Source organism: Molothrus ater, chromosome 2 (assembly GCF_012460135.2).
Source record: "Molothrus ater isolate BHLD 08-10-18 breed brown headed cowbird chromosome 2, BPBGC_Mater_1.1, whole genome shotgun sequence".
Lineage (NCBI taxonomy): Eukaryota > Metazoa > Chordata > Aves > Passeriformes > Icteridae > Molothrus > Molothrus ater.
The window spans coordinates 88,929,117-88,940,793 of record NC_050479.2 but is presented as its reverse complement, the minus strand read 5'-3'; the positions used below and the strand labels follow the sequence as shown (position 1 = coordinate 88,940,793).

General features: G+C 52.1%; 1 protein-coding gene across 1 annotated transcript; it reads left to right on the top strand.

Moving 5' to 3' along the window:
* Positions 1-1,702: 1,702 nt before the first annotated feature.
* Positions 1,703-11,256, top strand: GNB3 (G protein subunit beta 3). The gene is made up of 10 exons (XM_036404326.2): positions 1,703-1,741; positions 6,347-6,448; positions 6,966-7,004; positions 7,136-7,242; positions 7,352-7,415; positions 7,530-7,692; positions 7,794-7,860; positions 8,774-8,975; positions 10,047-10,263; positions 11,150-11,256. Exons 2-10 carry the CDS (start codon positions 6,392-6,394, stop codon positions 11,254-11,256), a joined length of 1,023 nt encoding a protein of 340 aa, XP_036260219.1. The 5' UTR covers positions 1,703-1,741; positions 6,347-6,391.
* Positions 11,257-11,677: the final 421 nt, after the last annotated feature.

Sequence of the window (11,677 nt, the reverse complement as noted above, 5' to 3'; positions counted from 1 at the left end):
TTCTGATTGAAATTTAATTAACAAATGATGGGAGGGGATTGAGCCCTCAGTGAAAGAGAACAGAGTATTTACCCAGATGTCAGCTACTTCCAATAAGGGAGAGGAAGAGAGAAAGTCAGCTGTGACATGGCTAATGTGGAAAGGATGAGGAGTGCCTTTAAGAAATAGCACTGTACACTCACGTTTCCCTGTAGCGAGACCTCTCTTTTTTTTTGTTTTCATTTTTCCCCCTCTCCATGCACTAAATTGTCCCTGAAAGCAGAAGAGAGAGATTTTGTTTATCATTTTCTACCCTGATAGAAAGACAATCTGCTGTCACTGCCCAGGGGATTAGTGTCCCGAGATGGGATTATATTGTAGTCAAATAGGAATTGAATGGGGTGGATATGGAGTATCTAAAAGAGCAGTGACCCTTTTCCTGGGAAGCATTAGAGCAAGAGATCAATCTGTGGTCATGACATACTCAAGCCTTGATGAGTTGTGCATGGAGACCCCAAGTGCAGTTCAAGTGGAAGAAATCTTTAGAGCCAGGGCCAGTGGTGTAAGAGGTGGGTGAGTGATCCCCTTGTCACTGTTGGCAGAGGGCCCCTGCTCCATGGGAAGGGAAGTCCTTCCTTAATCTGAATCCTGACGCTTCTTAACATGCAGGCTTGGGAAACCTGTGCTGGCAACCCGTTTTGCTTCTCATCGCCTCCCCAGGGTCACAAGAGAACATCTGATTGTGCATTTCAAATTCCCTCTCCCTGGCAAGGGGACTGTCACATCCCAGCACCCACATGTCCATCCCAATGGTTCGTGGGGGATGCTGGGTGGTTCCTGGTTGATGAGGACATGTTGGGGGTGAGGGGCCAGTGTCCACATCTCTGGCTTGCTTTGCCCAAAGGTGGCCTGGGTGATTAGACTGATGGCCTCCTGACGTCAGATGAGATCCGTTAAAAGGTATTTATCTCAGGCTTGGGCCAAAGCCGCGGGAGAGATTAAAAGAGATTGAGGCCAAGATAATCCCCTCGCAGCATCCCACTAAAGTGGCTGCCAAAAGGCATGCCACCAAATCTTTTGCCACCCCTGGCCCCTGTGCCCAGTTCTGTTTTCCCCATCCAGAGCCCCGTTTGCAGCCTGGGGAGGGTGTGGTGGCGCTGCCATTGGTTTTCCCTTTGCAGGCCCTCTCTGGTGGCATCATCTCTCTTTCTGCCCTGCCCAGGACACGAGTGGCATGCTGTCCCTGGGAAAACAGGAATTCCTGTGCCTGTGAGGTACAGCAAGCCCTGCCCTGGTGGTTGATAATCCTAGGCTGTTCTGGCTAATCTTCACTTTATTAGTTTGTTGCTGATATAAACAGAGGGAGTCAAATCCGCCTGGGATTGTTTCTTTCCCTTCAGGAGCAGTGTGCTACTCTCTCTTTTCACCCCTCCCCATCCACCTGCTTTGCATTACGTCCCAATCCGATTTCCCCAAGTCTCTGGTGTCTGATTTAATTTGCCTGACGCTGCTCCTGGAATCAGCCCTCCCCCAACCCCTCCCGTGCACAGCCTTCCAGCTCCCCATGGGGAGATCAGTCCTGGGAGAGGCTGAGGAGCAGAGAGGGAGCGAGGGACTCACTGGGTGGACAAACGGGACTGCCTGGAGACTGCAGAGGTACAAAGGACTTTTGGGCAGTGAGGAGCCATTCTCAGCAAGGGAGGCAGGCTGTGAGGGTCCCATCCAGAGGGGACTGGAACCCACCGTTGCTCTACAGATCCCGGTAAGTTTGCCACCTTGCGATGCCTGAGGTCACCTTGGTGAACCTGGCATTGGGACCCTGAGTTTCTTGGAGCGATTATATGGGGAGCCTTTGAACAAGGGCTCATCCCATCAGAGGATGAGGGAGGGTAAGATCATGGAAAGGAGTTGGGTTAGCACTGAGGTGTCTTTAGTGGTGAGGGGGTTTTGCACTGGGATGGGGTTGCTTGTTCTCCACTTGGCAGGTAAATCTCACCAGTTTCCAGGCTGGAGCGGTTGGGTAACACCTCCCCTGATCGACCTGGCACTCTCTGCCTGTACACAGCCCTGCACTCCCAGTGCACCCTGTGCACACCTCATTGCAGCTGGCTGCTGTTCTGGCTGGAGAAGGAGCCCTCAGAAAGCAAGGAGCAGAGCAGGGTAATTTTACCCTGACCTTTGATCTCCATCACAGGAGAGAGGGATCATCTCTGTATCCGACTCTGCAAGGAGCCCGGGGTCACCAGGTCGAGACTGCGAAGCTGGTCAGGGATTACACAGAGACCCAGGGACACTGCCTGTTCCCCACTGAGTCCTTCTTCTTGCCCCTTTCCCTTTTCCATTATTCACAGCCCTCTCCCAACATTTCACAGAGCAACCACTCCTTCCGCAGCATGGGGGGAGCTACCCAAGAGCAGATAATAAGAGGGTTCACCTTGCCTCTTTTTCCCACCTATTCCTTGCACCCTTATCCCCACCAGGGAGCGATGCAAGTGACTTGGAGGGACAGCCCGCAGGGAGCAAGCTGAGCCACCTCCATGGCATCATGCAAGGGATGTGGCCACTGCTCTGAAAAGTCAAGGGTGTGGCAGCAAAAGGCAGAAGATGGATGATTCCAGGTCCCCCTCTGTCTTGCACCACAACAGAGGCATTTGATCTGCTATGAGCAGACACCAAAGGACTCAGGATGGGTTTGGTTGCCCATAGACAGGAGTGCTGCAGCAAGAAATTTGTTAGAAAAGGCAGGAGGGGGGAGAACTGTCATGTTGGAGAGCAGAAGAAATGAAATGTGATTTCCAAAGCCAAGATCTGTGAACTGGCTGAGCACAGCTAAGGTAGAGCTCAGAAAAGGGCTGGCATGAACCAGCCAAGCCCAGGCTCTGTTTGGCTGTGCCCTGCTTGCTCCTGGTGGTGCTTGCAGGAGGCAAAACTCTGGAACAGTGCTGATGCCAAGGTCCTCCTGTCAGTAGCTGTGCTGAGAGTGGTGAATTGTTTCTTTCAAAGGTACCTAAGGACTTGGTTTCCTCTTCTGCTTAGCATTCCCCTGAAAGAGCCCTTACTTCCAGAAAGCACCAAGTGTGCACCATTTAAAAGCCTTTTCCATTAAAACTAGCCTGGCAACCACCATGAGCAACTGTGAGCTGATCCTTAGATCCACTAGAAATGTGTATCCCTGAGGTCCTGCCAGTCAAGGCAGGAAGATGCCTTGGCCAAACTCCATTTCCCTTTCCTCTGTTCTTCCCCCATTTTGTTCCTCCCATTTCCTGCCCTAAATTTGCATGACCATAACGAGCTGCTCTTTTGCACACCTGCCCTGCTCCTCCTGGGAGGCAGCTGCACTATGCTGGGGACAACTCACTCTCCACAAATTGCGCTGGGACGTGATGGATGGAGGCGACAGGCAAAGATGGAGCTATTATTATCACTCATCTGTGGCTCTTTGTCCTTCTGAGGCTGAGAACAATTCCCAACTTCATTTAGAGCGTTCCCTCAGAGGGATTTAAAGGTTCGGACACAGTCCTGAGCTGCACCTTCTCTATATTTAGCCCTTTTTATCCGTCCTCAACATCCTGCCCCTGCTGTTTGATCTGCCTATGGCTCCAAAAGCCCCTCATCTGGTCATGCAGCTTTACAGAGCAGTGAACTGGCATTCCCTTGCTAGTACCAGAGTTGAGAAACAACCAGAGAAGGGAAGAGAGTAGTGAAAAAGCAGGAGCAGTGAAAGGAAGACTGGGACCTGACAGGTAATGAGGAGGATGTGTACAGCCAGCTTCACCAAGAGCAGAAATTGGAGGGAAGGGAGAACAAGGTTCCCATCTCTCTGCAGGTCTGGGTGAGCAAAACCAGAAGTCTACAAATAAAACTTGGGGCAGGTGGATGGACAGTGATCTGAGAGAGCCAAAGGTGTATGAAATAACAGCCTGAAGAACTTGGGAACCAAGCAAAGGAGGCTGGAATGAGAGAGTCAGGGGGAGGACGTTACCTAGCAGAAAAGGCAATCCAATACTTAGGATTGATGGATCAGTCCTAAGAAACACTTGAGAAGGGCAAAGTGTGGGCCACAGTGGTAGAGCTAGCTGCACAGGGTGTCTGGAAGTTCAGGTGTTCCACTTGGTTTGCTGTAGGCTGTGACCAGAGCAGGATGGAGCCTTGCAGGCTGAACTGTACACTGAAAGTGAGGGGCAAACACCCAGCAAAAGGAGGATGTGCAGTCTCCGACTGAAAGCTGCAAGGCCTTCTCCAGCATCTCCCCGCTCTGACAGTCAGCTGAGAGGTGGAGTGGAATGCCAGCCCTCTCCCAAAGGAGGGGAAGTGCATGGAGGTGGGCTTTCACGGCCAGGCTCACTCAATGAGGTGCAGCAGTGTGTCCTTGCTGGGAGGAGCCCCCTCATTGCTGCTCTGTTGGAATGAGAGAAGAAAAACCAGTGGAATGAGCCCAGCTCAGGTGCTGGTCTATTCCTGTCCTTCAGGGTAGCTGAAGGAGCTGAGGCTGGCAGCCCCAGGCCGTGGCTGTGGCACATTCCTCTGGGCCCTGGCAGTGCTGCCCTCCTGCTCCTTCACCATTTCCTGGGGCTGGCAGTCCCATTCCGTGCATGGGCAGCGAGCAGGGAACAGTCAGCAGTGCTGTGCCTCTACCCAGCCTTGCAGGCAGCAGGCACAAGTCTCCCTCTGCAAAGTATATCCTGAAACAGCTTCCTGTTGGGATAGCCTCCCAGGAGCTAGGGGAAACCTGTGTCTTGTTCTCTTTCCTGCACTCAAAGCCATGCCTCAGGAATCACTGAACAAGCAGAAACTCTCTGTGCCTGGGGGATCAAAGGAAAGCTGTGGAGACATTCAAGGGAAGGAATTCTTCAAGGAAACTCAAAGTGCTCTACCAAGCAGCCAGCAAAGGTGGGACTTGGGAGCTCTCTGGATATGCTTGCCTACAGCAAGAGAGCAAGTCTGGCATGCAAGGACCCAAAGCCTCGCTGACCAGAGGAAATGAGGCCTTCAGGCAACAGGGGTGGAAGTGATGTGACCCAGAGGAACTGGGAGAAATTCTGCAGATGCTGCTGGAACATTTCTTGGGCAACACCTGGAGCACATCTGGACACTCACATCTATCCAGGTGAAATGTTGGAGCAATTAAAGATCACATTTGTCAACAAAAGTGGGAGATGCTGGAATCGCTGGTGAAGATTTGAATGCACATAACAAGAAAGAGAGAATAAAACAGAGCTGTTGTATATTGATACAGTGCACCTGCATCTTGAATATGGATTATAATTCTGGCTCCCTGCTCTCCCTGCAAAAACATGTCGTCTCTGCTCTGTAAACAATGAAACAAAGCTCACAGAACAGCAGAGATAATAGGATGTAACAGCTTACACGGGAGGAATGACTAAGTTTGCTCTGCAGTCTAGAAAAGAGACGGATATGACAAAGATGTATGAAATACCAAGTGATGCAGGGGTGAATAGAGACCAGTTATTTGATGATTCTTCCAACTCAAACTATAGCTACTGTCAAGTGGAACCAGTGCCACCGGGAAGTGATGGAAGCAGGAACTTCTTTGCAGAGCCTGCCACCCAGCTGTGGAAGTCATCATCAGGGGGTACCGAGGAGGCTGAACTTGGCATGGGCACAAAAATGGTGTGGACAAATGCACAGAAGAAAAGAACATCAAGGACTTGCATACAGTAATGCTGCTCTAGCTTTGGACGTCAGTGAAAAGCTGGGGCTGGGCAAGTAGGAGATGTACCCCTATCGGCTTATGCTATTCTTAGATCCTTCCCCAGGCATCAGCCTTTCTTTTTATTTTATTTTGGTTTGGTTGGTTGGTTTTGGTTTGGTTTTTGATGTGAAACTGGAAGGGAACTCTGAGAGAGAGCCTCAACAGCCCCGTAGGTTTCCTTGGTGGTCAGAGAGTTGGTTGGTCCTGCCTGGTGAGGCTTTGCTTAGGACAAACAGTGGGAAATAGCCAATGGGCTCCCCCCATCAAGTTTCTTCCTCCTGGAGCTGAGATGGACAGCTTAGCCATTAACAGGGAGAAGCTCATAAAGAGGACCCAGGGCTTGGAATGGAGAGGTTAAAAATTAATGGACTAGTGTGTCCAGAACCTCAGCAAGAGGCTCTGGAGTTCTTAAGCTTCCGTACGTGTATGTGTAAGCAGGATCCAGGACAAAATGGACCTTTGATCAGGCCCAGCACAAGCTTCCCAAATGCTAAGGGCTGTGGCCAGATACAGCACAACATTACCGAGTGTTCAGCCAAGAAGTGGTCACCAATCCTTTGTCAGGATAGTCAGGATACCCAAATTTCTGTAACTGAGCAGCCACATTGGTGTCCTATCTAACTCACACCTCTCTCCTTTGATCTGTCTCCCCAGAATCCAGGCTGCCCCACGTGGAGGAGCCACCCCTAGGTCAGAAAGATGGGGGAAATGGAGCAGATGAAGCAGGAGGCTGAGCAGCTGAAGAAGCAGATTGCGGTAATGCTGGCAACAGCCATGAAGCTGCTGAGAGCGTGTCTACCCCCCACTGCATGCCCAAACTTTCCTCCTCAGCCACAAGCTGGAGCTGGGCTTTCTCCATCTACAGTCTAGGAGCCCTCTACAGCTCTCCACAGCCCTTTAAATGCTAATGGAGATCTTCCCACCATGGTGGGGGAAGGGAGAGAAACAGGGACAGGGGTCCCATGAGTGTAATGAATCCCCAGGATCTCCTCTGTCTGTGAGACCACTGGTGTTCTGTCAGGTGGGAGGGTCTATGGAAAGGGTGTAGCACAGTGAACAGGATGCTGAGCAAATTTTGGCTCACCTCCCTGACAATTGACTGGTGTGAAGGTGATCTAATCACAAAGATCCCCCTGTGCTGGCCACAATCCAAACACAGCAAAGCCACAATTCCTACTTCTAGTAGCCCTCAGACAATGACCCCAAATTTCACTTGTCATCACCTTCCCCACATGCTTTCAATCTGTCTCATCTGCTGTTGTCTCTTCTCCAGGATGCCCGGAAAGCCTGTGCAGACACAACGCTTGCTCAGGTAAGGGACAGGGCTGCCTGGGCAAGCTAGCACCCCTCTGAGGGGCTGGTGCCCAGTCAGGAAGGAGCCAGGAGGCAGAGATGTGGAAAGCAGTAAAGTTCCTGGTAGTCCAAGATAAATTCTTTCTCTAGATTGTGTCTGGAATGGAGGTTGTGGGACGCATCCAGATGCGGACCCGAAGGACCCTGCGGGGACACCTGGCCAAGATCTACGCCTTGCACTGGTCCACAGACTCTAAGTGAGAGCTGCTGCTGGCCTGCTGGCTGCAGGACAGCACTTGGGTGTGAGGGGCAGGAAGGCTCTGATGGGAAGAAAGCCACTAACATGACCTTATTCCTTTCTCACAGACTTATGGTCAGTGCCTCACAAGATGGGAAACTGATTGTGTGGGACACATACACAACTAACAAGGTAGGAGCCAGGTGGCTGCAAACTGGGATGCTGGAGTGGGTCCTCTTGGAGATGGTGTTCTTGACCTGCTCTTTCTGCTGCCAAGAGCCCTGACACGTTTTCTGGTCCTCCCAGGTTCATGCCATCCCTTTGCGTTCCTCCTGGGTCATGACCTGTGCCTATGCCCCCTCTGGCAATTTTGTGGCCTGTGGAGGCCTTGACAACATGTGCTCCATCTACAGCCTCAAGTCCCGTGAAGGCAACGTCAAAGTGAGCAGGGAGCTCTCAGCCCACACAGGTGTGTGCACTGCCTGCCTGCAACTGGGTGCCCCCTGCTTCCAAACTTCACCCTTCTGTCCCTGCCCCTGTTTCTCATATTTGCTTGTTCCTACTTCCCAGGATACCTCTCCTGCTGCCGATTTCTTGATGACAACAACATTGTGACTAGCTCTGGAGATACCACATGGTGAGTGCTCCCTCCTGTATCCTGGTGCCATGACCTCTGCTCTTAGCACAGCAACAAGTGCAGTCCTTGTGCTCTTCAGCCCTCCACTATCTAAGGAGGAATTGCTCCTACATGGAGAGGCCACATGGAGCACCTTAGGAAGCCCCATCCATTCTTCCTCCCTTGGCAGAACAGATGCTTCTTTTCTCAGCTGAGGCCAGGCCAAACAGTAGGGACCATGTCAAAAGTTCTCACAAAGAACAGTGTCATTTATGCCAGGACAGAGAGAGTTTTAATTTTATGTGGAGCATGCACATGTTCTCCACTTCTCAAATCCTGCCCTCTGTGCAAGGGACACTGCAGAAGCAGTGCCTTGATCCTTCGGTTCCTGGTTCTCAGGGCTCACTGTGCTGTGACTCTGAACAGTCCTTATTCTTTATTCACCCCATTTCATCCTGATACCTGCTTTGGAAGAACCTTTTGACAAAGGAAATGTGGCATTTCCCTCAGAGATCAGGGTTACCTGGGGTTCATTTGTCTGGCAGTGCTGTGGGATCCCACCGAACAAGAGTTTTGCACCTTACAAGGATGGACACAGAAGACCTTTTTCAGCTGTTTGCTATTTTTTTTGCTGTTTGTGTCCCTCTTACTGTCTCTCAGTATTCCCTTCAGCTGTTACACTTATATGCCAAACTTCTCACACCCCCAGCCTTAGTCTAACTCTGTTTTGGCAAAGGTACTGCCAACAACAGCTGTGAAGATATCTCCTGTTATATACAGCTGACTCCAGGGATGCTCTCACCCATTTTCCCGTGCAGTAACCACGGCATCCCTCCTTTTGTCTGTGAGTGGGACAGCTCTTCAGCCTGGCTGTGGGTCTGCTCTCCCTGGGCTGGCTCTGAGAGCTCCTCTCCTCTCCTGTCCCCTCCTGCAGCGCGCTCTGGGACATCGAGACAGGGCAGCAGAAGACTGTGTTCATTGGTCACACTGGAGACTGCATGAGCTTGGCCGTCTCCCCTGACTTCAAACTCTTCATCTCGGGGGCTTGTGATGCTACTGCCAAACTGTGGGACGTGCGGGAGGGCTCCTGCCGCCAGACCTTCTCAGGGCACGAGTCCGACATCAACGCCATCTCTGTACGTACGCTCCCTGCACGGGGCTAGGGCAGAGAATGGGGGGTGGAACAGCTCCAAAACAGCCCTGGGACAAGGTTGAAAGAGCTGTCACAGTTAGCAGGGTAAGAGGGGTCTTAGACCTTGGCCCCGTGATCCAGCCTGAAGCAGGGAGTGCCCAAGTTCACTGAAGTTTGGAGGAGGGCTCTCTCCAGGCACCAGAGCATCCAACTCTTGGACAGGCAGCACGCCATGGAGCTGAGCACCCTGACACAGGGGCTGGTCCAGCTTTGCTCACAACAGCTGTTGGCAGCTGTGCTTTAAGCATGCTCCAGCAGCCCTGGCACAAGATGCAAGCGAGGCAGCAGGAACACCTAACTCAGCTGAGGTCAGCTCCAGATGGAAGATCCCAAGTGGGGACTTGGGATCACAGGGAGATCTTCTGAAGATTAAATCTTCATGGGAGGCTACTCAGACATTTGGGAGGAAGCATCTCCCTCAGAGCTGCAGAGATGGCAGGACAAGACACGTGGCAGACTATTCCTTGTAGCTAAGCAAATGCCAGCTTCCTGCAGTCTGCTGCTCAAACCACCCTCCACTGACATCAATTAGTGAAACCTTTCTCAGTTGCCCTATGGCTACCTTGTCAGCCACATGGTTTTCTGCCATACCTGCTCCTGGGAGCCCTTTATTTACACCTCAGAGCAAGACCTGGGCATGAGCATGTATGAGAAGCCTGGGATATGAGGATCAAACAGAGGAAGGCTCTAGTAGCCAGATTATGTCAGACCTCAGCTGGGGGATAATAGATGGACTTTTGTTAAGGCCAAAGCTGGAGTTAAAATAATCCTTCCTCAAGCACTGAGATATCTTGCCATTTGTTTTCTTGGAGTAGAAGGGGTTTATTAGGCCTTAAGAGAATATCAGTCTCCCCCTTCAGCAGACTCAAATTCCATGATCCAGTGTCTGGTCCCACCAGGTTTTCCTGCCTCCGTGGCTTCCTGGTGGTTAGCAGGAGGGGGGGTGCGACGAGCTGAGGAATTCCAGCGGGATCTGAGGAGAACCTCATTCAAACACGGTGTGTGCCCTCCCCAGTTCTTCCCCAACGGCGAGGCCATCTGCACGGGCTCCGACGACGCCACGTGCCGCCTGTTCGACCTGCGGGCGGACCAGGAGCTGATCATGTACTCCCACGAGACCATCATCTGCGGCATCACCTCCATCGCCCTCTCCCGCAGCGGCCGCCTCCTCTTCGCTGGCTACGACGACTTCAACTGCAACATCTGGGACTCCCTGAAAGCAGAGCGTGTGGGTCAGTGGCTCCTCAAGGTCCCTCCTCCCCTCCCTGCAAGGCCTCCTCTCCCTGCTTCAGGGATAATGAGGCACTTATTTTTCCTGAACGTAGGAAGACATCCTATAGTGACGGAAACCCAGCAAAGCTCCCTCGTGCTAAGGGAGCACACCAGAACTAGGCCAACAACTCTCACTGGCCTAGAAGAGATATTGGTTTTAATTGTTAAGGAAGTCAAGCCTTTAAACAACGTTGATCAAGGGGGACAAGAAGGTTCCCATTAGCTAAAACTGCTATAGAATATCCTACTTCCTCCTCGTCTGCCAGTTCCAGGTACTCACAGTGCCACTTGGTGGCCAGGCACCAAGCCAAGCGTGCACCTGGGCTTCCATCCAACATCTTTGGGTACTCTGTGATCCTCATACACAGAACACAGCACTTTTCTTTCAGATGCAGCCCTTACCCTCTGAAAAGTCATGAAACACAGCCCACCAGCAGCACTGCTGTTTCTCAGCCTTACCAAGGACCCCATCCTATCTTAGTCTTACCGTCACTCCAGGGTGAAAGCAGTTGCATGAGGAGTCAGCTGGCCAGGTGAAAGCAGTTCTAGCTGTCCAGGGTGAAAGCAGTTGCATGAGGAGTCAGCTGGCCAGGTGAAAGCAGTTGTATGAGGATTCAGCTGGCCATACCTGCCCAAGAACCCCTTGGGTGCTGGTTGTACACCACACACAAAAGTTTTTTGGCACATTTGCTCCCATTCTCCATGTACTGACTGCAAGAGGTTGTGCAGGAGCAGACCGGGCCACACACGTGGGCACAGCCTGTGACACGTGTCCCCTCAGGAGGGCTACCCTGTCACCTCTCACAGGGCCCCCTTCACTGCCCCACCTCTTCTTTCCCTCCACAGGAATCCTTTCTGGCCACGACAACAGAGTGAGCTGCCTGGGGGTGACGGCGGATGGCATGGCTGTTGCCACTGGCTCCTGGGACAGTTTCCTCAAGATCTGGAACTGAGGACGGCAGCAGGGAGGGGAAGAGCAGCGGAAGCATGGCCCACAGCCCGAGCCCAAGCAACACAGCATGAGCAGCTGAGCACAACAGAAATGCCTACCTACCACTCCCACTTGTCTCTAGACACAGGTCACTTGTAGGAGTCTCCCAGAGTGAAAGGAGATCAGGGAGGAGAAGCAGGGGGAGCTGGGGAGCAGGAGCACAGGCACTGGCCCTTCTCTCCATCTCTAAACAGCCCCAGCAGTTTCCAGCCTTGTGTGGGCTTGAAGACCTGTTCTTTGTCTCAGGACTTTGCAGTACAATTCAGACACCCTGCACATTCCTTCAAACCCCTCTGCCCACACTGATACCCCTCCTCCTCCTCCTCAGGACCCCTCATGCAACACCCACCCCAAACTAAGCTCTCTCCCTGCTTTAACTCTAC

Excerpts from the sequence above, each read along its gene's own strand:
- GNB3 (XM_036404326.2), top strand. The coding sequence starts at position 6,392 with ATGGGGGAAATGGAGCAGATGAAGCAGGAGGCTGAGCAGCTGAAGAAG. Across the intron at positions 7,693-7,793 it reads GGAGCTCTCAGCCCACACAG|GATACCTCTCCTGCTGCCGA; the intron begins GTGTGTGCACTG and ends CCTACTTCCCAG. Across the intron at positions 7,861-8,773 it reads AGCTCTGGAGATACCACATG|CGCGCTCTGGGACATCGAGA; the intron begins GTGAGTGCTCCC and ends CCCCTCCTGCAG.